At 40.8% G+C, this 24,356-nt stretch overlaps 1 protein-coding gene across 11 annotated transcripts in view; it reads left to right on the forward strand.

Annotated features, from left to right (window-relative positions):
• Positions 1 to 24,356, forward strand: part of BBX (BBX high mobility group box domain containing) — a 297,900-nt gene that overhangs the window by 242,913 nt on the left and 30,631 nt on the right. For all 11 annotated transcript variants that reach the window (XM_066241808.1, XM_066241809.1, XM_066241811.1 and 8 more), the window contains 3 exons: positions 3,734 to 3,814; positions 18,190 to 19,195; positions 20,416 to 20,554. In XM_066241808.1, the coding sequence (XP_066097905.1) occupies positions 3,734 to 3,814; positions 18,190 to 19,195; positions 20,416 to 20,554 (1,226 nt within the window). The remainder of the gene's footprint in view (positions 1 to 3,733; positions 3,815 to 18,189; positions 19,196 to 20,415; positions 20,555 to 24,356) is intronic.

The raw sequence follows: 24,356 nt of genomic DNA on the forward strand, positions 1-24,356 counted from the left end.
CACTGTATTCAGCCGGGCCCATCTGAAGAGCCACCTATCACTCCGTTTCCAGGCCCCTATTCAGTAAGTTGGTCAGAGGAGTTTCCTCTCTGCATCTCTTGGTGCTTACTGGTAGAGTAGCACATCTGTCACTTTTTAGATCGCATTTACCAAAGGCTAATGAGCGACTGTAATGCCAGAAGGGAGCTCTTGTCTCCCATGATTTAACAAAGCTGAAAACCCTGATGGTGTTCTCTTCTCTGCTGTGTGGATGACTCTTAACACCTAGAGCATATCTTTGCATTGGAAAATTACATACTTACTGTGAAGACAGAGAACTAACCTGGACGATATAAACAAATAAATTTGGATACTAAAACTTTCCTATAAGGGTATTTACTTTGCCAATACAAATACACCCAATTTAAGGCATTGTCACGAGAGAATATAAGCAATAGGTGCAAATTTAAGGCATGATGAAATGCTCAATGTGTCACAGAATATTATATATACTCAGAGAAAACGCAGTGTACTCACACTGCAGCCAATCAGTGTGAGAGTGCTTTGTGTTTTATTGGCAGCGTTAATATTAGGTAAGGGAGAGCAGGCATCTCACATTGTCCATTTGTTCTTTGATTCACTTATTTATTCAATTATTATTGGTCATTTCCCCAGGCTACAATGTTTATGAGACCCCTTATAATTGCATAAGACTTCCACCATTACCTGATTTGCTTTTGATCTTGACCACCTGTTTCCTCAGTGCCCTCCCCTGCCTCAGGCCAACTATAAAATGATCAGTGTACTATCCAGGTGAGAATGTTTCTTAGCACTTTTGCTGTGCCTCACATACTATTCCGTCCAACCTTTTTAATCAAAATATTACATAATAACCAGAGGAGAGACTACAGTGGAGTTCACGGATTATCAAGCACCATCAATTCAAGGAAAAGAAAAAGCAACGCCAGGAACATACTGTGCAGTGTGGCCCACTAGAGCCCTCCACCCAGGAGTATACCCAACATGCACTTCCTGCCACTGGCTGACCAGTCATGAAAAACATATATTAACTATATTGTTCTCACTTGAAAGGATATATGTGTCTTAAATAGAAAAAAAAAAAAAGGCAAAAACCTGTGGGGACTGAACCAGGGGAATAACAAATGGCCATTGTGCAGGTATGCCTATAATCGAAGCCGTAAGAATAGATGAGATTATGGAGAGAAAAATGTATAGGTGAAAAGAGAGGAGGCCTTAAGGCAAAACCGGAAGGAAAAACATTGAAGGGGTCACTGTAGAAAGGAGAGCCAGCAGAGGCGAGCACCGGGAGTGGCCTGAGAGGCAGGAGGGGAGCAGGGACCAGCAGTGTCCACGCCCAGGGAAGGGTTCTGCAGAGGTCCGCGTGGGGACGGTGCAGAGAAGCCAAGAGAAGGCTCGAGCCCTGGACGTTAACCGATGTTGGGTTTTTCAGTCCCCACCCCACTTAATAAGCCAAAGACAGTTTAGAAAGCGTATCTTGTCACTAAGGCATCCCATGAAAACTTGATTGTTACGTAAGGGTTGAACTAAAATGCATTGGTCCTTCCCACACATGCCCCTTGGAAATCAGGCTTCCAGAAACTTTGAGCATTTACAATTCTGCCCTGTGCCTAAAATAGGAAAAACCCTCCCATGGGCAGTGAGGAAAACTGTTCTTACTAAACTTACGTGATTCCTAGTGAAAGCAAGGAGCCATTCGCAAGTCCTGACTCTTGACTGCTGAGTATAAACTCCGGTGGCGGATCATGCACCCATGCCCTCATTAGTTCTTCACTGAGCCTCTCGGCTGTGCCGTGCACCGCATCCGGCACAGGATATGTGACAGTGAACACAGACATACAGAATCGGGGAGCATAAACCAGCAGCCACCAAAGCGACAGCAGGGGGAGCCAGTGGAAGAACTAGGAACAGTGTGGTGGGCTGTCAGTGCAGCTCTGCCCAGCTTGTCCCCCAGCAATTCCTGAGGGCATCGTATGGTTATGTGACAGATTTAACATTCTAAAAATTATTAACCTTTATTATTATTCTCTGACTTTGCAATGTTTAATTCTAGTCCAATTTCAGTGTGTAACTAATTTTTGGAATTGGATTAAAGGAGTTTATGTTTATTAGTGTTAATAATGATAGGTCCTATTTACTAATAAATGCTTTCTTTATTGAAAGCATAATATGGGCTCAGTACTGTGCCAGACTCTCCACTAACATAAACTCTAATCTTCACAACAGTAATACAGGGCAGGTGTTACTGTTTCGGTTTTGAGCATGAGGCTCAAAGTCTTCAGTATTTGCTTAAGTCCACACAGCAGAAAGTTACTGAAGGCACATCTGTCTGACACAGAAGCCTTGTTCTTTCTGTTATACAGCCTTGGTTCAAGGGGCTGGTGTTCATGTTCAGTTCCTCATTCCCTCAGGTCACTGAGAATTAATGTGTTTGTTTCTTTTAGTCTAGTGATAAGGTATGAGTAATTAAATTTGACTTGTCTAGAAAGGGTAGAAAGTGGCATATATCAGGAAATTTAGTGAGAGAAAATTTTTCCAAACTTCAGAAAGGTTGAGCCCCATAAGCTGATCTTCTAGAGAAACAGTAAGTGATTTGGATGAATAGGAAAGGACTCTTAAAAATGAGAGTACCTAAGGAGAAAAAGTCCTTCAACTTCTTACGCTAGGCCCTTCTAAACAGCCGAGGCAGGTTATTAAATATCCACCTCTGCAAAGGCCTCTGACGCAGCAGGTGTTCTAGGGAGAAGCCCCGCTAGCAGCGAAGCACCCAGTCTCTCCGGGAGCCGACAGTGCCACAGAATCCCCTGTGGGAGTGGGTCCCCTACAGCCGTTGCCTCCGAAACTGAGCGGAGAAACACATCTGTCTTAAAAGAGAATTCAGAATCACAAGGGATACAGAAAGCCAGCGAGCTTCTCTAATGATGACAGAACTTCTCCGGGAGAAACATAACTTTGTAAAGGCCCTTAATGTATGTCCTCCTCGGCTCTTTACCGAGTTAGGCAAGAAATTGGAGACTGTTCTTTGTTACCAGTGCCTGGCTGCTGCTAAGCCCGATCTGAAGAAGAGTGTGGAGGCAATATAATGTTGGATATATGTGCATGTACTATAACATAGATTTGGGTTTTTTTTAAATTCTATAACTTATTTAGATTTGTGGTCATGATTATCCATCTTTATGTGGACATTAGAACATGCTTTCAAAGCCAGAGCCAATGTTATATATAAAATGCTTAGCTTCCTCAGTTCCTGCCTAGGACATTTATATTGGATTCTCAAAAATATATCTGACTTGATGATCTTTCCTCAGAGCTCTCAAGTATATATCTTAAAAAATTAACTAATTTCTTTAGTAAATTCAGATGGACTCTAAATAACTCTTATATTTGACCAGTTGATGAGTTGATGCTTATGTAGAAGTGAAAATGAGTGTCTCCTTGTAAGGTTGGAGAATTAAATCTAAAGGCTAGAATAGAAAAGATAATATTCTTGTCATTAAATAGTCACCCAAGTCATGCCTGTTTTTTGTTACTATTTTGGAATTACTAAAATGTTTTTCAAAATGATAACCTCAAGCATGCCACATTTAAAGTCATTTGGTACTTGGGAGCGATGGTGTTCTCCTAATCTAAGGAAAGTTCCTGACTGTGTCTGAATGGGAAGCAAGGTTTCTGATATCACAATTAGTATTCTTTATGTGAATTGTTTTCAATCCAGATTTCTTCGAACACTTCGCAGTTGGGCGCCGCTGAACCCGTGAAACGCTGTGGGAAGTCTGCACTCTTTCAACTGGCAGAGGCAAGTTTCTAGGAGTGTTCTGGGATAAGTCCTGCAGAGCTGGAGATCACAAAATGCTCATCATAGCAGTATTCCGTAAACTGTACCGGATCGCCTGTGACCATAAAGTGTGTTGCATCTAATTTTCAACAATGAGGGGGTTAACTTTGAATTTAGAAGGAAAACAGGCGTTTTGCTACTGAAAGTCCTTAAGCGTTGAAAAAGGTTACTCAAGGAAATCGTAAAATCTTTTTCACAGATAGTATTTTAAAATAAGGTCAGTTTTGTCTCTCTCAGATGGTTAAATCAGTGCAGCCAGAAACCCAGAAAATGTCCCACATCACTTTCCTCTTTGCTCTTATAACAACATCTGTGTGTCCCTAGAGTGCACTGCTGTTCAACCAGGTAGCTGAAGGTTTAATTGTTGTTGCTTTTAGTGAAGAACTCAAATGACATGTTCTAACGTCTGGCTTTATAACATCTATCCGTTGTACATCTGATGTGACATGGGTTTAAAATTCCTTTGGCAGAGTAGTAAATGTGTTCTCATAAAGCCCGTGAGGGACGGAACCCTCACCTGGTGGAGGGTGGGTGGGGGAAGAGGATTCCTGAAGCCATTTTCAGTGTGAGCGGGAAGCAGTGACCTGTCTGCCGAGCCGAGGCTGCGGAGCCGGAAGGGGGCATGTGGGAGAGATGTCTTCAACGCCGGGACACTGGAGTAACAGTTCTTTCTTTTGGTGAAGCAGTTAGGAGGTACAAAAGTGGGGAACCAAAAGTCTCTTATATTATGAACTTTTTGTTTTCTCTCATGTTTCTGGCTTGCTTCTCATGAGTTTCTTCTGAGGTGTTTTGAGTGAGACAGTTCTCTTAAAAATCTTTTGTAATTTGTTAACTTAGTGGACTGACTTGTCATTTTCTAAATTTTTTTGGTAGCTTGTATCATAAAAATTCAGAAGTTTTAAATATCTTAACATTAAGCTTTTAAAGTCTAGCCAGATCCAAACTAGAAAAATAAACATGCAAAGGCCTGAAATATTAGTAAAGAAGTATATATAATATAAACAGTAGAACAACCTAATCCATTGTCATCTGACATTAAGCTGACATGCTTTCTGTATAAAACAGAGTCAGACCCAGATAGACTAGAAAACTTTTGAAGGCCACAGAGAACAGTTTTAAAAAGAACTGGGTGAGTCAGTAGCAAAGGACCGTGTCAGGTGGAACTGAAATGGTAAGGATCTGGCAAGTAATGCGCCTCTGGAGTTAGAGATGTAAACAAGCCTCAGTAAACTGAGGTCATGAATTTGTCTAGTATCTTTAAGACTATATAGATTGTGAGGAGAGTTTATTTGAAAGAAGTGGTTATTTTTCTTGAATAATAGGAATGTATAGCCCTGTCTTCATATCCTAGTTGTGTGTGTGTGTGTGTGCATCCACATACATACAAACATACACATATGGTTTTTATCTCTATTTTCTAAGTATAGACAAAAACAAAAACATTAATTTGAGACGATATATGCACCCCTGTGTCGATTGCAGCACTATTTACAGTAGCCAAGATGTGGACGCAACCTACGTGTCCATCGATAGATGGATACATACGGCTTTTTAAATGTTAAGCACTAAATTGTAAAACGACCTAACTTTCAGTATTCCTCTGTCTTCACTAAACAGTTTTCTATTAGAAAAGTATGAAGCTTGGAGGTGCCTTGCTGTGGAGGGCAGGTGCTAGATAGATGAAGTTGTCTTTTCATTTTCTTTCTTTGGCATAAGTCATTTAAAAAAAAAAAAAAAAAGGATTCCCTATTAAATCAGAGCTCATTAAAAAAGAAAACTCTTCTAATTTGTAGGGATGTATCCCAAATACGAAACAGATGCTGTGGTTTAACAGCTGTTTGAATGCGGGTATAATTTAAAGGGGCAAAATGGCTGCAGTAAGCCTCTTCCAATTATAGCCAGTCAGCTTATACTCAGACTTCGTTTCGTATAACATCTGAGTAAAAATACGTGCTTTTGATGAAACAGGGTTGCTAAAAAATAATTTACCAAGAAAATCTTCTCACATTATTTTTGCCACATGAATATGATGCCATAGTGCTGATAGGCCGTGTTACAGAATAACACCCTAAAGACTTCCCAGTTTCTAATTAAACACAGATACGTGAACAATGGATTCATCAGCCTCTCCAAATAATCACCAGTAGAAATGTGCTCCCTCAATTTTTTGTTGATTCCATGTGTACTTGATGCTTCTTTTTCTTGAACAAAACATAATATTTAATTATGTCGGGTGTCTCTTTAAGTACATGTAACAGGATTTTGAGGAGGATATTTTTCTGTTGGCCAGAGTTGGTGGCACTGTCTGAAATCGGGGGAACCGCTTTAAATTTGCACGTTCCCAAGGGCTTTCGAAAGGGATGGCCAGAGTTCAGCTGCTGTCCAGCACACTTGCTACTACAAGGGCTTCTCCTCTCTCCCCCACCCTCACCCCCAGCCACCAGGGAGTGGCGGGGTCCCGGGGTTGTCCGTCACCCAGGGTACTTTGGCCCTTTCCCTAGCCTGAGGAGGAAAGGAGAAGGGCTTTTCATTCTTTACCTCTGCCTGCTGTCAAGAAAGGGAAGGCGGCTCCGAGAGAACCCCTGTTAAAGAAGTGGCGAGAAGCAAGAAATGTTTCAGACAGAGACTCACTGCCACATCCTGCACCCCTCTGAGCAGGCGGAGAAGAACTAGGCTGGCAGCGGGGAGAGACTGGGAATGGCCTGCTGCCCTCCGCTTTGGCATTGCAACGAGGTGTGCGTCTCCCGGGGTCCAGCGGATAAATAGAAAGTAGTTCAGCTTGATCAGATGAGAGGCCACGGGACGGTCGTGGGGCGTGGTTGGCAGGGGGCCGGCCTAGGGTGGTGGGACTGGCTCTCATGTCGGGAAGTATTCAGTAGAGAAGGCTTCGCTCAGGATACTTCCTAAGCAGGAGTGGTGTTCGGCTGGCTTGCATCAGTACCGCGGCCCTGGTACTAAAATACTTGGTGGTGTTAGTACAAAGACTGTGACCCAGATCCCCTCAGTACCCTCACAGCAGTGCTGCCGGAATCCCTGACCCCTCCAACAGCTGGAGGGCACACAGGGGGCCTGCGGGACCCTGTCCCAGCCCTGAGACCACATCCCTTCTGTTCGGTTGGCACCCCTGCCTGTCACTATTCTGTTTACCATCCCTGCACTTGGCACCCCCTGACAGGGTCGTCTGGTGTTCTATACTGTCAGCAGGAACAGACAAGAAAAGAGGTATCAGTTTTGCCTCCACCACTTCTTGATTTATTCTCTAAACCAGAAGCTTTAGGCTTTTATGCAGGAAGCTCCAGGCACCAGCCAGCCCAAGAACTAACCACTCCCTTTCCCAGTTCCATTCGGTGGGCTGACGTGGAAGGAGGAGGGACTAAGAAGACCCCCCAAAGACAGGGCCTGTGGCTTGCAAGGAATGTCTTCTCTTTGGTGCGAAGCAAGAAATATTATAGGCATATATTTATTGCTGGCCCTACGCCCACTCGGACAGGCAGAAAGAAACTGGAGAAATGGGCAACGGACACAGAGGTGTGGGTCGGCCCACTCTTTCACTGTTGGCGTTGTGAGAACCCTCTCTTTTCCCTGGTTCCTGGACCAGAATTTACTCTGGGGAAGGCCCTTCTTGAGGCATTTGATTGGCATTTTAAACTGAGTGGATTGTTAATAGCTGAAAGTGACCTGAAAAGTCTGGGAAATGTTCCAGGTGTTTTTCAGGAATCTACTCCAAGTAGGAGGGAGATTTGGTATAGTGCTGCTGAGGTCAGGGAATTGAGAAAAGTACAATCCTTTACGTTTGAACCTCCATGAGGTTCATACTGTTCAGTTAATCAGTCACTTAATTGGCACACGTACTCTAATATATTGTGTTTCTTTTCATTTTGAAACTAATTAGGTCAGGTTATATAAAGATCAGCAAAGCATCAAAGCATCCCCCTAGAGATCATTGTGTATTATAGTTGCTATAGTTGGAGTCCACTCAGAGACATCTTTACCTGTACATTTTAGCAAAGAAAGTTCTATACTTCAGATCTCTGATACCATAAGTAGCTAGTATAGTAAGTGGAACTGTTCATTCATTTATTCTAAGGGCCAGTAATTATTGAGGGTCTACTCCATGCCAGTAGCAGTGAGGCTGCTGGAGCTTCCTGCATATGGATATGCAGGTTTTTATTCTGATGAGATAACCTGTGAACTCTTCTAAGATCAGTGGTATAAGAACGCCTCACCTCTACGTACAGTGTTGGTGTTTTGGCGTGCCACTAAGGGCTGGAGTGTCAGCCTAACATTATTACTGCTTGATTTACCTCTAATTTTTCTGAAATAGTTTTATGTGTTCTTTTAAACAGATTATAAATTTTAATAGCCAATTTCATCAGCAAGTTTTATTATCTAACCTAGGATAATAATAATTGACATTTATTAACTACTGTTTGCTAGGACACTTTTTAAGCACTTTCTATGGACTCATTGAACCCTCACTCCCATCCTCTGAGGGTAGCACTCTTACCCATTCCTCAAGCGCATTAGGAAACGGAAGAGCGGGAGGTTTGGTGTCTTACCTAAGGTCACATGAACAGAAAGCGTTAGGACCTCAGTAGAAAACGAGGCAGTCTGGCCCCACAGCTGGGCTCTTCAACACTGGGCTACTCTGTCAACTTGTTTTCGATGAATATAGAAGTCTGTGCAAGTAGCTTGTTATAGGAATTTGTATATGATAGAAGGCTCTATGGAAGACAGCTTACTCCTACACATGTATGTACAGCTGAATAAGATGACAGATTGTTCAAGACTGCTGTCAAAAATGGAGCTGATATTTCCTTTTTAAAAAGTGTCTGTACTTTTAAAACTGCCAGGATACATCTTACACACTTGAATAAGTAAGTGCATATTTGTGAATTTGGAAGCTGCTGTGAGTGGGAAATGACAGTGTGTGACTCCTTTCCTCCAGGAACTTATTCTTCACTTGCGAAGAAATACGGGATAAAAAGTTAAGGGATAAATGAATAAATAGTGCAGGTGGTTTCCTAGGGACCCATGCCATGAAAAGGCAAAGCTCCCCCTGAGTGATGAGTGATACATGGCGTGAGTGTGCAAAACCAGGAAAGGGAGACATTTATATTCATGGAGTGCTCTGGGGACCCACTACGGGAGAGAGCAGGACGGTGGGTCTTGGTGAGGAACTGTTGAAGAACTGAGGTTGAAAGTAGCAGCCAACTTGTGGAGTTGCTTTGTTTGGTCCATAATTTTTGACCTGTGTTGTAGTTTACATTTGAGTTAGTGGCTAATATTTTTAAATTAGAGACTTAGAGGAAATACAAATTTCTGATTTCTCATGAAAATTCAGAGATCTGGGAATACTGGACTGACCTTCCTGCATAAGAACAGTTGTTCAGAACTAGTAAGTAGCTGCCCCCTTGTAGAGGTGTTTGCTGAGCACCCTCTTCTTTCCTTCCTGAGCCCTGTCTCTGAGGCCCAAGTCTTTGCCAGCATCCACTTTCACTTGTCCACCTCCCTCTTTTATACCTGACTGCCCACACACGGCAGAGACTGTGACTAGTGCGTCCGTCCACGGAGAGGCTGGGGAGATGCGGCAAAGGGATGTAGGCAGCCCAGTGTGAGATGCGTAGATGACAAGTAATCAGGAATCAGACTGGCAGGAGTGGAGGAGACTCGTGGAAGGTGAAGGTTGAGTGCAGCTGCAAGTCAGAATTGGGAGGGTGTGTGAAGCATGGAAATTTCTACTTGAACATAATGAGGTGCCCTGGAAGGTTTGGGGCGAAGGGATGCAGTGATGAAAGCACCAGTTGAAACACGTGGTAGCTTTGCGTAGAATGGAGTAGACAGCCTCTGCAGACATCCGGGCGCGAGAAGACAGGAACCAGCACGGAGCTGGCAGTGGAGCGGGGGTAGAAACAGACGCCAGGGAGGTGGCTCAGGACTCAGCTGGATGGCTTAGTTGGCATGAGAGATAAAGCAAGAGCGGTATCAGAGGTGACTTCACTTCAGAACCTGCGTGTGTGGGAGAAGAGGGCTTCCCAGGTTTGGACTCTGACCTCGGAGCCCTCTTGAGGAAGCCTGGTGCCTGTGGGCAAAGAGGAAGCCTAGCAGTATGAAAGAAGGGACAAAACATGCTGAAGGGTAAAGAGGTAACCAAAGAAAAATGTCAACAGGAGAGGGTTGCCAGCAAGGTCAGTAGTTGAGTTTGAAAATCAGAGCCCCATGTTCCTCTGAGCACAGCAAACAGGTGAAAAAACAGTCCCCACAGCTCGGCTGAATTTGGCCCACAGCTCCCACCGTCTGTGCTGTACTTTCCTTCTTTATTTCAATTTAAGAAACTTTAGTGGTTATATATTAAGGTGAAGTTGAAGAAGGAGGATACTGGATTTCTCTAGATACACTCTTTGTATATATAAAAAAAGGCAAGATTATAGATCTGGTGATTATACGGGAATTGAAAAAGTCCTTGTTTATTCCAAAGGATAGAGACATTTTCAGAGGCCTCAAAGCCTTGTTTTTCTTATAGTCTAACTTGCAGAAGTTGGTTATAATTGCAAATAGATAAAAAGTACATTTATTCTAGGATCCATAAAATATCTTAGGAAAATTACGGCTCACTTTAAGAAAGGATGGATTATGAAAAAAGTAGGAGATCCCATCCCTCCAATCGCAGTAGCATTCCCCACTTCTACCATTTGAAGGTGGTATCAGACTGAGGTAGGACTCTGGTTAAGTTTGTGTTGTGTCCTCATGTGTTAGGGATGTGCTGTATCCCTTCCTTCCTGTCGAAATCCCTGACGCCCAGAACCTCGATGTGTCGCTCCCATGTGAGCTACACCTACACTGTCATCACATAACTGAATCCTAATACTTATTTCAGGGGGCTTTTTCTTATCTATTTGTGCAGAGTTGTAAGTCATATTTAGAATACTAAAACTGCATATCATTCCCAAACTGCACAGCTTGTACTGGAGGAACTAAACTACAGGAATGCACCTAAAGACCTCCTCCGGTAGGTGGCCTTTTGGAGCAAAGGCCTCCCCCACCCCGTTTGGAGTTTCCAGAAATGGTATAATTTGTGAAGAAATAGTAGGTAAAGATAAACATCTGAGCCACCAATACCCCTGCCCCACTGTTTCAGCAAACCAAATAGTCAACTATTTAATATGCCCAGAGCTGAGTGTTGAGAGACTCTTAGATCATTATTTGGTAACCAGTTATCTTTTATAATAAAATTGAATTTTTTTAGAGCAATGATGCTATTTATTCTTTGAAACCATCAGCTAGTGTATTTATATGACAAAAACATTCTGGTTTTATTCAATTATTGGAGAAAAGCACATCTTGGAAACACTGCTAAATGCCATCCTTGGGTTATGTCTACATGGCTTGGTAGATAATAAGTCAGTACAAAATGACTGTAAACATACCTTGGCTGCAAATCATTTGTTTTTTCTAAAAAGCAGAGATGTTGAAATTGAAACTTCTTGAATAGTTTCAGTGGGTCTATTTTCACACTACCTTTGTTTTTAACCTAGCTGGTGCCTTTATAATAATAGACAATGGAAGACAAAGAGTAACTAAGAGTGAAATAATATGGTATGGTACATTCTGGAACTACTTATCCTTTTCTTTGTACCAATTAAAGGGTTTCTACTCTCTATGGTGTCACTTATCTAGTACACATGATTATTTCTCACTGGTCATGTCTCTGTATTTTAAAGCGGGACACATTCAAGAAATGAGCTGATACCTTAGCTTTTGAAGCTAATGTCTGATTCAAAGAGATAAAAGCTTGATCTACACAGATTTACTACGTCTTTAAAGCAAGTCCGCAATAACAAACACTGAGCCTGAAGGGTGGTTTTAGGTTCTGAGCTGAAAATGACAGCCTCCGTGAACCCCACAGCATAAAAAAGTATCCCTCTAGTTTATCTCACCCCTTCAGTGTTCGTATTGCATATTTTTCTTTGCAATCATCTTTAAGGGTATAGTTTTATATATATCCGTTGAGCATGTACATGCTTAAGATCTTAGTTTCAGCATACTGGTTTTTGTTTTTCTTTTGGGAGTGAGTTCCATTTTTTCTAGCACATAAGTGATGTGCTATTCAGATTACACAAAACACTGAGAAACCTGACTATTTCAGAATTAAAGTATTGTCAGAGATAAAATTAAAATATTGGTGATTAATTTTTACTTGGGAAGCGTAACTAAGGACAATGTGATTGCTTGTCAAGGCCAACCAGTAGGGAGGGTCATAATTAGCATTTTTTTTTATAAACTTGTAAAATAACTCTTTCTTGGTATGAATCAGAATGCATTTTAGATTCATCAGTTATCTTAGAACTAGTGAATTGTTCATTTTAGAACAGTTTTCTCTTGAATGCATTTGTTATGGAGGTAGGTGATGGGATATGCTTGGTGAAGAATACAAGGTGAAATGGGTACATTCTGTACCCCCTGAGTTTCAGTTATAAAAAAAGAGCAGTACCTGAAGGAATAGACAATAGATATCAAATATTTATGCCTGGCATTTGATTTAAAATACTGAACATTTTGCCTTACCAGGCAGTGGCACAATGAATAGAGCATCGGACTATGATGCAGAGGACCCAGGTTCAAAACCCTGAGGTCGCCGGCTTGAGTGCGGGCTCATCCAGCTTGAGCGTAGGCTCACCAGCTCAGTGTGGGTTCACTGGTTTAAGCATGGGATCATAGACATGACTCCATGGTCGCTAGTTTGAGCCTGAAGGTTACTGGCTTGAAGCCCAAGGCCGTTAGTTTGAGCCCACGGTCACTGGCTTGAGCTAGAGGACACTGGCTTGGCTGTAGCCCCCGGGTCAAGGCACATATGAGAAAGCAATCAATGAACAACTAAGATGCCACAACAAAGAACTGATGCTTCTCATCTCTCTCCCTTCCTGCCTGTCTGTCCCTATCTTTCCCTCTCGCTGTCTCCCTGTCTGTCTCTATCTCTCTCGCTAAATAAATAAATAAAACATTTAACAGTTGAACTTCTGTGAATACAGCCAAGGGAATTCCATCTGGAAGGGGTCCTGCAGGTGATTTTACATTCTCACTTTCAAATAAGGTGATTGTTCAATTTAAATATAAATAATAGAAGAATAAATAATCATTTACTAAGGCATGTTCTGTTTCGAGGCTGATTAACAACTAACCTTCTATTAAGGGCAACCTCATTAATTAATTACAGGCATTAATTCTGTGTTTCCCACAATGCATTTTTATTCACTTGAGTTCACAATGAGTTATGTTCTTTGTGTACACTATGTGCTTCCCTGTACACACGTCCTTGCATATTTATGTAATGTAGTGTGTACATGCTTCTCGAAGTCCCACTGACATGTTGATACAAGCACCCAAAAGTAGATATAAGAAGATATGTTTGTACACAAAAGTAGAACTGAGCATAATACCTGTTTAATAAGAGTTGCTTCTTGAAAGGTAACTGATTTAAGATCTTCCTAAATCTAATTTTGTTGTATATGTTTCTTTTTTTTAAACTATAGAATCATTCAGCCCTACAATGAAAAATTAGAGCAAAGCAGTTAGTCTACCAGGGCCATGATGCATTATAAATAATACCAGTAAGGTTATTACTACTAATAATAATAGCCAACATTAATTCTATATGGTATAAGGTCCCAGAGGGATGGTTGTCACAATATCTTATTCTTGTTCTGTTCTAAGCACTAATTTAAGTACTGTACGTTTGCAACCCATTGAACCTCACAGTAGTCCTAAGGCAAATACTCTTAACAACCTTGTTTTATACATTTGGGAAACTGAGGCACAGAAAGGTGGAGAGAAAATAAGCTGATCAGTCTGCAGCCCTACACAGTCCAGCTCTAGAATCCCTGACTTGTGAGACTGCCTGTCAGCATAGAATTTGCTCACAGCTAAGGGGGGATGGCATCTTCTAAGAGTTATTATATCCTTAATTATTCTCAGGTTTAGTGTATGTCATATAGCAATATAGACGATTAATTCCCAAAGACTTTTGGAAATTATTTCTAATAATATAATGTTTGAGCTCATTGAAAAGGATATAAAAACTGGAAATTATCAAAGTTTCCCTGAAAAACATGTCAGATGTGCTAGCCCAGGTCTGTGTGCCCTGCATGCTGGCCTGTGTCCCAGGTGGCTGCAGACGGCCTTTCCTGGATTCCCGAGTCCCTGATGTCCAGCGGGTTGAGCCAGGGAGAGATGCTGGCCGGGGTCAGGAAGGGGAGAAAGGGAGGCTGGGTGGTGCAGAGGAGGAAGGAGGCGGCGGGGGCGGGGCCAGCAAAAGGCGGCCTCTCTTCTGTGCATCCAGCTCTCTCCAGACAGGCCTACCGTGGTTCCATTCTGCTGGGGACCCGGCCCTGGGCTTCAGTGGCACTCTTCCCCCATTCCTACCCACCGTGGCTTTCTACTGTAGCTAATCCCTGGGTTGCCTAACCACCTCCTGTTTGGGACTCTCCCCATTCTTCATGACTTGTTTGACCAACTTATTCCCTGTATTAAATTCCCTCAGCTGGATATGTGTAAGTTGTTTTTGTCTGCCTAGTTAGACCTTGACTGGTACGTAAGCCATTTTCATTTTCTGTTTGGTATGATTATAAAAGAGGCTAAGAGAATGCTGTTGGCATATTATATCCAGATTTCAGTAAGACTTTTGACAGATAATCTTATGTCCTTGTGAACACAATAGGGGGAATTTAGACTATTACAAATTTTCAGATTGCTAAAGTTTATTAATGTTCAAGTCAACCTGATGAAAGGGCTCTAGAGGTTTACCAGAGGCTCTGCCCTTGGCCACGTCCTACTCAACATTATTAACAAAGATCTGGACAAAGACAAAACGGCTTTTATCAAATGAGTTCCTTAACATGAAGCAGATAGGTAATTTAATTCAGATTTTGAAAGGATAAACTTTATAAGGAAAATCAAAAATCTTGCATCTAGGTACAAAAAATACAAAGCTATAGAATGAGAGAGGCCAAGCTTCCCAGCATATTATGTGGGTAAAGAAATACAGGGTTTTAATTGACCACAAGCCACATACATGCCAGAGGTATGACCTGTGTTTAAAGGAAAATGGGGTGGGATTTGACTTTTGGCCCCATTAGGGGAGTAGTGTCCCTGTCAACTGAAAACTAGTTCTACTTCTCTTCAAGAGTATTACAGGAAGAGTAGGAACTTAATCTAAAAAAGATATTACTAAACTGAAGCATCAATATTCTCCAACCCTTGTAAAGCCTTATGTTATTTACAAGTTGTATTCAGACATATTTGTTCACCCTTGCCTCACAACAACCCAGTGGGGGATGTACTGTTACCCCTTGTCTCAGCCTTTCTTTCCTTATACGGGTTCAAGTCTAAGGTACGTAGCTCACTGTGTGGCCTTAGGCAAGGAAGTTCTGGTGCTTGGTCCAGAACCCACCTAATTACAATAGAGCCCATTCTCACCTCAGGACACATGCTGCATCGAGATCAGAAGAGTTGGGAAGCTTTTACATGCGATGAGCAGTTAAGGGAACCTGGAACATTATGGTAGGAGAAGAGACTTGTGGGAACAATAAAATATTCTCTTCCAAAATTGGAAACTATCACATGAGAGAAAGAGTAGATTAATTTATGTGGCTTCAGGGAACAACTAGGACTTTTTGCTCAATATTTTAAAATTTTCAAACAGAACTGCCCTCTCTCTCGGTAATTTGTTTTTGTGTAAAAAGCTGGATAACTGTCAGGAATGTAGTAGTAAAATGAATTCCTGTGTTGGGAAAAATGTTCAAGTACATAACTTCTAGAATGACACCCTACTCTAGCTGATTTGTTTTTGGGTTTTGGTTAGTGAGATTTGTGGTTTGTAGTTTTTTGATTAGGAATTATTGGTTTTATTTTCATAGTTTCACTTCTAGGAACATAATTGTTTTGCTTATAATTTAAGATGAACATACTCTATTTGTGAAAAAAACTTTTAAGCGCCTGAAACAAGGAAGTAAAGCATGACTAGGGCTCAATGTAATTAACTTCACAAGAAATATTATGCTATTTCCAGGAATATGTCCCCAGAGTGAATGTCTGCATTTGTTCCATTTTATTCCTTACCGTAGAATCCTATTGGGGTGATGAGGAAAATCATTTTGAAATATAGTGAAGCAGAGAATAGAATTTGCAAATTATTATTAAGTTGATAAGATGAACTTGTGCAAATGCAAACTGTTGGCATGTCACTGTAAAAACCAGTATCTAGATGGTAAAAGGTCCCTGAGATGACTTATGAAAGGCCAGCAGAGTCACAGTGATTGGAAATCCGTAGAAGTTACCTTGAGGAAGCCTTTCTGATCTTTCCAGAACTAGTGTAGTCTTTCTCCTCACATTGGGATAGTTATGTTCATAAAGGGCTAGGGCAGTGATCGGCAAACTCATTAGTCAACAGAGCCAAATATCAACAGTACAACGATTGAAATTTCTTTTGAGAGCCAAATTTTTTAAACTTAAAACTATATAGGTAGGTACATTCCTTATCGAGGTAGCGCCCGCACGTGGTATTTTGTGGAAGAGCCACACTCAAGGGGCCAAAGAGCCACATGTGGTTCGTGAGCCTCAGTTTGCCGACCACTGGGCTAAGGTAACTGAGGAAAAAAAATAAAAATTATTTCAAAATTGATACAAGAAACAGCAAATCTTCCATGAGAGTAAAACACGCAGGAAAGATTAAATGTATTAGTGTTTCAGAATTAAGATAACATCTGGCTTTGACCTTATTTCTGCCTAGGTTTAATAAAGGGAAGTTCTTACTCTTCATAACTACTAGCTGAGGTCTAAAAGTTAACTTACTTGATGTCCTGAAAAAGCTTTGTTGTGAACCCATCATATTTCGATCTTCCCTGTGAATTAGCCAAAGGACTAGGTACTCCTCTCATGTTCATTTTTTAGAAATCTTGCACTGTCTGCCCCCACTTCCACCCTTTATCCAGTTTCCCCAGACTCCTGATCGTAACATAATTCTCATGGAAGAATGTAAGAGACATTGAAAGTACTGAGGGATAAAAAATGAGGTAAAAAAAAGCACCTGATATTTAATTCAATGTATTATCCATTTAAAATTTGAATTTGTAAAATAAATTTTACAGATATTAATTATCTCTGACAACTTGCCATTTGATAAAGTGGTGATTTTTCTTTTAAAAAAAGTCAATTTCCTACTCATGTACTTGATTTGGGGCTCAGCAAGCCCCAATACTCTTTTCCCTCTAAGTTGCTTAATGCAAAGTAGATAAAAGTAGTAATACGTAAGGATTCCTGTGCTGTCCTGGGCCTAATTAACATGATTTCTCTTTTGTAATCTCCTATTACATAATGTCCTATATGTAAAATTTGGGGAGTTCAAAACTTCACCAAATTACTGTCAGATATTTTTTGGTATTAAGAATTTTTCATATTTTAGGAAAATGATAATACAGTGTATAAGTCTTGTATTATGCAGTCAATTCCCCAGTGCATATTCAAATGTGTGAAGATTCTGATAGCAAATGAAAATGAATAATCACATTAAGTGAGGTAAATTAAGACATTGAGTGTTTTCACATTAGTTCTGGTCAGAATTTGCAGCCCTATAAATTTGGCAGAGATCGAGTTTGCCACCAAATGAGTTTTAAAAAATCACCATCACTTAATTTTCAGAGCTTTTGTGATCTTCAAGTTATTGGCATTTGTGGACCTATAAACTTTTATTCATTTACAAAACCTTCTGTAGTTGTTTGATATCTATTTCTAATTTCAAGTGGATAGGTAAAAATTGTTGCTATTTTCTCATTTCCCCAAGAAAGCAGGAAGGGCGAGCATCGGAACAGAATTTGGGGATGATTTGCTAAGTATTGCCATAAGAACCTCATCTCTGTTAGACCCCATAGAATCCTCTGAGACAAATTGTTTTTATTTTACAAAGGCAACAGAGGTGTAAGGAGTGAAATAACTCTTTCCAGCTACAAAGTTAGTAAATAGCAAAACTAAGACTCAAACTCAAGATTTTTCAACTCTAGATCTTTTACCAAATCTTGTTTTCATAGGAAAAGCTTCTGATGAAGCTGGAAAGTGAGAACTCAGGTATATGCTTATCTAGAGTCCAATGAATGTATCCTGATGCCTAAAACCTTTTATGAATTTGAATTAAAATTAGTTTGGCAGAAGTGGACTGATTATTGTAAAATTTCAAAGTTTGATTATTTTTTAAAAGGGATAATCTAAAAGTTTAGGCTAATGTTAAGTATGGAATGATAATGATTTTTTGTTAGTGGTGTTCTCTCATTTTTGTTTTAACTATTTAGATGTGTCTGGCATCAGAGGGGGTGAAAATGGAAGAATCCAAGCTAATAAAAGCAAAAGAATCAGATGGCAGAAGAATTAAAGAATTGGAGAGAGGAAAAGAAGAAAGAGAAATAAAAATGGAGAAAACTGATGAAACCAAGTTACAGAAAGGAGAATTTGAAAAATCATTTAAGGAAAATGTGAAAGATTCTAAGGAATTAAGAAATTTTGAAGAGCTGCGAATGGATGATATAATCGCTATAAAAATGGAAGATCCCAAAGAAACTAAAAAGGAAGAGTTCGACGAAGATCAAAAATGTGGTCACTTCTCCGATTCTTCTTACTCGGCCAGTAGCAAGATAATAATAAGCGACGTTCCCAGTAGAAAGGATCACATGTGCCATCCTCATGGAATTATGATCATTGAGGACCCCACTGCATTAAACAAACCAGAAAAACTGAAGAAGAAGAAGAAGAAAAGCAAAATGGATCGACATGGAAATGATAAATCCACACCTAGGAAGACTTGCAAGAAGAGGCAGTCCTCAGAATCTGACATCGAGAGTGTCATATACACCATTGAAGCTGTGGCAAAGGGAGATTGGGGCATTGAGAAGCTTGGAGAGACCCCTCGCAAGAAGGCCCGTACCTCCTCAAGTGGCAAGGGAAATATGTTGGATGCCAAGCCACCAAAGAAAAAAGTGAAATCAAGAGAGAAGAAAATGTCAAAGGAGAAATCCTCAGACACCACCAAAGAGTTAAGACCTCAAGATTTCATTAGTATTTCTACCAGCAAGAACATTTCTAGTGAGGTGCCCGAGGATATCAAAGCCGAACCATTGGCCCCCATGGAGGATGCATTACCACCCAGCTTAGCAGGACAGGCCAAGCCTGAGGACAATGAGTGTCACAGAAAAATCGAGACTTGCGGCTCCCGGAAATCCGAGAGGTCTTGCAAAGGTGCTCTTTATAAAACCCTGGTGTCTGAGGGCATGCTCACCTCCCTGAGAGCTAATGTTGACAGAGGTAAGTGACTTCTACAAATCAGAAAAGATGATTGAAACCCAGCAAAAGTACTTCTTTAGACCTATTGAAAAGAACCACCATAAAGAACAATATGGTATCAAAATAATATTTTACATTTATAGAGTTCTTTATGGTTTATAGATCACATACATCTGTTATTTGTCATTTTACTTACATGTTTTCTAGGATCTTTGAAGAGAGTGTCTTCAGGATATAAGTGTTTAAAGTAATTCAAATCTTTTTTTTTTTTTTTTTTTACTGTTATGGGCTGGGTTTTTGTTTCTGAAGGGTCAATATTGCGTGTCTGGAGCTCTTAGTCTCTTTTCTAAAACTGATGGAAAAGAATTTCCTGAATCAGGCAGATATCTTTGCCTGAATCTTGACCTGTAGGGTCCATAGGCAAAGGACTTGTCTAGCCCTCTCTATTAGGTTATCAAATCTATAACTAACATGAAGGCTCTTCTAAACACAGCAGTATTGGCCCTAAGCCAGTTAGCTCAATCAGTTAGAATGTTGTCCCAAAACAACAAGGCTGTGGATTCAATTCCTGGTCAAGACATATACGAGAAGCAACCAATGAATGCACATCTAAGTGAAATAACAAATGAGTGCTTCTCTCTCTCTCTCTTTCCTTCCTCTCTCTGTCTTTCTAAAGTCAAACAATAAAAAATAATAAAAAATAACAGAAGCCAGTTAGTGAATACCTTTATCCTATAGAGTTTTTCATATAAATTCATCTATTTGAAAACACAGCATCTGGCTAGGGGATTACCTTTGGCCAAGCTAACTTCCAACTAGAGATATGTGAATACTAGGTCCAGCAAGCCCTGAACGAAGATCCTCAGGAGTACATTGCCCTCTGGGGGTGTCATTCCAATAAACCCTGGAGAATTAGGTTTTATATACCCACCAGCACAGGACTCTCACACCTTACGCTGATTCTGTAATGGAAAACCTGGCAGTAGTTGGTCTGTCACTGGACTCACGTAATACCTGTTGAGTTATGACAAGACAGCTTATCTCACAGGCTGTAAGTCACTCCTGTGTGTGTTCTGTTATTAAGGGTGGCCCATCCTGAATCACCCTGAGACTCTGAATAGTTAAAAGTAGCATCATACCAAGTATACCTAAGGGGTCAAGGGGTGACTTGTGAAGCAGCTCAGATGATTTCCCTTCTATCCCAACGTACAAAGCACACCCTTTCTCTTGAATTTCCTTAGGGAAACGAAGCTCAGGGAAAGGAAACTCCTCCGATCACGAAGGGTGTTGGAGTGAAGAAAGCTGGACGTTTAGCCAGAGTGGGACCAGTGGGAGCAAGAAGTTCAAGAAGACGAAGGCAAAGGAAGACTCTCTCCTTGGGTAAGTGCCTGTGAGCTCAGTCGGCTACACTGCGCAGAACCCAAGAGTGGTAGGGTTTTCAAGGCAAACAGAAATCTCTAACTACTTATTTCTTGAGTATTCATTAAGCACTTGCTAACAGTCTTAGTAAGCACATGAGAGAATACAAATCAAGTATAGCACATGATTCCTGCTATTAACACAGTTGTGAGAGTGACAGTGTCATTGACATTTTAAGGATCAGACTTAGGCCTGAGTTTGAATTGAGGCCCACTGTGTATTACTGGTGTGACATTGTAAATCCCCTAATATCGCCAGGATACATTTTACTGTCTGAAGTTTACAGTGGATATTATATAACTATTTTAAAATTTTACATACTACATATACTTTATTTAGTATTCCTAAGGACCTGTATACATTTTGTAAAATAATGACAGCTAAAAAGGTAAGGTAAATAAAATTATGTTTTTATGTCTTTGTTTTGTTTAAACCATGTTCTACTGCTCTAAAATAAAAATAATAGGTTGAATATTCTCTATGCAGACAATATTCAGTAATTAATTATATATTAAAATACAGTGTCAAACAGTAGTAGCATACATCAAGATAAAAATCATTGAGAATTATTTCATTTTTTTATGTTATGCTAGAGACTCTAATACCACTCTTAATATAAAGCATTTTATAAGTTAGGAGATCCAACACTTTATACTGGTGAGGAAAGCATCTTAACATTCAGCTGTGCTGTTTTGAAAATCCTCTGGGATTTCCTTTAGCCCAATCTGAAAATAATTTATTGAACAGAAATACATTATTGTATTTTCCATATATTTTTCATAAATGTGTTTAAAGATATGCAAATATTATTCATTGGGAATACTATGTTTAGTTTATTCACAAATATTTGCATTTCTGCTTGTGGACTAATGTTTTTTCCTTGGATGTTACAGTGCTTCAAGTCTGGTTAATTCTCAGGTTCTAGGTCATCATAAAGTGTGAGAGTGCAAATTATGTCTCACGATGATGATTCTTCAGGATAATTTCTATCAAGATGATCTATTTATACATTTATATATTTTCTTTCTAATATTTTTTAATGTCCAGAATAGTTAAAATTAGTTTGGCTTACATTATGCTTCAACAGTGACATGAAAAATCCTCACATTTGTCATTGTCAAATGGGACTTTTCAAATTGTCAAATGAAGTATTTCCTAAAAGAAGAGGCCACTGATCATCAGGACCGGTGCTCTGTAGCTTCTGGAACTGCAAGTGCTCTGAATGTCTCCCTGGCAAGAGAGGAGCAGCTCTCATTGCAAACAGTGAAATCTCGGGGAACACAGCAGGGCGGAAGGGTTCCCAACAGGAAGTTCTCTGGTGCTTCCTTTAGGTGTGAGAGAGATGTGTTCGCAGTCCTCTTGGAGGAATAAGAAAAGTGAAACAATCTTTTGAAAATCTGTCCCTACAAAGAGATTGCTATGTGGGTTGATTTTTTTGTTTGCTTTGAAAAAAAATCGTTTCTAAGGAAGCCCCGTGTATATTCCTTGGAATGTAGTTTTCTACAGGCTTAAATCAGCAGTGAACTTCTGGTCTCTTCCTCCAGTCTCTCCTTTAAATAATGGCCTGTCAGAATCAGACTATCTGAGTTTGCTTTGTTGAGAACACACCAACATAATGCACTAACAGTGAGAAATGCCACTTTCTGTCAGTCTTCTCTGAGATTTCTAAATGAGCATTTTAAACCTTTTTATCACAGAAAATGTGCTACCTGCTTAGTTAACTGTAGACAAGAAAAATTCACTCAGTATAGGCAGTTCTAATTTTATAGACTTATCCAAGAAAAACTTAGGCGGTTATTCTAGTTGAAAAAAGAAAATGGAACCCCGAGAGACTTTAGGAGTTACATCTCACATTTTCATATTTTTCTCTTGGTTATTCTGAGTATCTGAAAAATTTACATCTTACAGATAGCTTTCTAATACATCTAATTAATATCAGATAGTGTTTGATTTTTCCATTAGTATAAACATTGTGGATTTTTTTGTTGCTGTTGTTTTTTTTACAGAGACAGAGAGTCAGAGAGAGGGATAGACAGGGACAGACAGACAGGAATGGAGAGAGATGAGAAGCATCAATCATCAGTTTTTCGTTGCAACACCTTAGTTGTTCATTGATTGCTTTCTCATATGTGCCTTGACTGCGGGCCTTCAGCAAACCGAGTAACCCTTTGCTTGAGCCAGCGACTTTGGGTCCAAGCTGGTGAGCTTTGCTCAAACCAGATGAGCCCGCGCTCAAGCTGGTGACCTCGGGGTCTCAAACCTGGGTCTTCTGCATCCCAGTCCAACGCTCTATCCACTGCGCCATTGTTTTTAATTGAGATTGAAAAAATGCTATTAGGGCGAAACATCACCCCCACCCACCACCTTTGCAGCTCTGACAGGACTTGATAATGGCCCTTTTCTGTTGACGATTCTGGTGGTTATCTGACTACCCCACCTCCCAGCTCTTGTACATTCCTCCAAAACAGACAGTTAGGTGGACACATCGTAAGTCCACCCCGTAGGTAGCAGCCTAACACATACACCTTCTTGTAAATTGCTGCTCAAAGCTCTGCCCTCCCAGTGCGCCTTCCGTTTTCCATCTGCCAAGCACAGCGCTCCTGCTGCCGCTTCTCCGGTCTGTCCGGGCTGCATCTGTCTGAGTGAAGACGGCCCCCTGTCCGTGAAAGCCAGCAGCCGGCCCAGGACCCCGCAGCCATGCTGCCATCGCTGTGTGTGGGGAAGGGAGGCTTGGAGACGGGCAAAAGCAGCCCAAGGATTTCCAGCTTTGCTGATGGCATTTCCAAAGTCACTTGTAGTTAAAGCGCTGTTGCCTTTCCATCAGCGTGTTCATTGAAACCTGGCTTTACTTTTCTCACTGAGTGTTTTATCCTCATCCTGGTCAACTCTCCAGAATGATTTTCTTTTCTTTTGTTTTTTTTTTGTATTTTTCCGAAGCTGGAAACGGGGAGAGACAGTCAGACAGACTCCCGCATGCGCCCAACCGGGATCCACCTGGCACGCCCACCAGGGGGCAACGTTCTGCCCCTCCGGGGCGTCGCTCTGCCCCTCCGGGGCGTCGCTCTGCCACAACCAGAGCCACTCTAGCGTCTGGGGCAGAGGCCAAGGAGCCCTCCCCAGCGCCCGGGCCATCTTTGCTCCAATGGAGCCTTGGCTGCGGGAGGAGAAGAGAGAGACAGAGAGGAAGGAGAGGGGGAGGAGTGGAGAAGCAGATGGGCATTTCTCCTGTGTGCCCTGGCCGGGAATCGAACCCGGGACCCCTTGCACGCCAGGCCGACGCTCTACCACTGAGCCAACTAGCCAGGGCCAGAATGATTTTCTAATATGTAAAATGTGTGCATGCCTTTTCTTTGTGTGTGTATGTTTTAAAGTATATACTAGTCAATAAATATTTTTTTAAAAACCAGTCTTACAAAATTACTAGTAAACCGTACTACCAATAACCTTGCCAGTATAGATACATATATATGACTCTTCAGACTGAGAAACTTGTCTGGATGGATATACTTTGTATTGAACTTAATGAAAAGTCCTCATGCCGGTGGAGAAAAAGACTTATTCTCCACTTCAAAAATATTCAGTATTTTAAATATTTTTGCAGCTTTTCCTAGGTAATAAGGTAACCTGTCATGTGAGTTTACAAAGAAAATTGTGTTGGTAAATCTTAAACTTTTCTGCAAAGAGGTTTTTTGTCCTTGCATAGAATTTATTAACAGCGACCTAATTCTCAGGGACCCTGTTATCAAAAGAAATATCTTAAAAT

The sequence above is a fragment of the Saccopteryx bilineata genome, chromosome 8, assembly GCF_036850765.1.
Source record: "Saccopteryx bilineata isolate mSacBil1 chromosome 8, mSacBil1_pri_phased_curated, whole genome shotgun sequence".
Classification (NCBI taxonomy): domain Eukaryota; kingdom Metazoa; phylum Chordata; class Mammalia; order Chiroptera; family Emballonuridae; genus Saccopteryx; species Saccopteryx bilineata.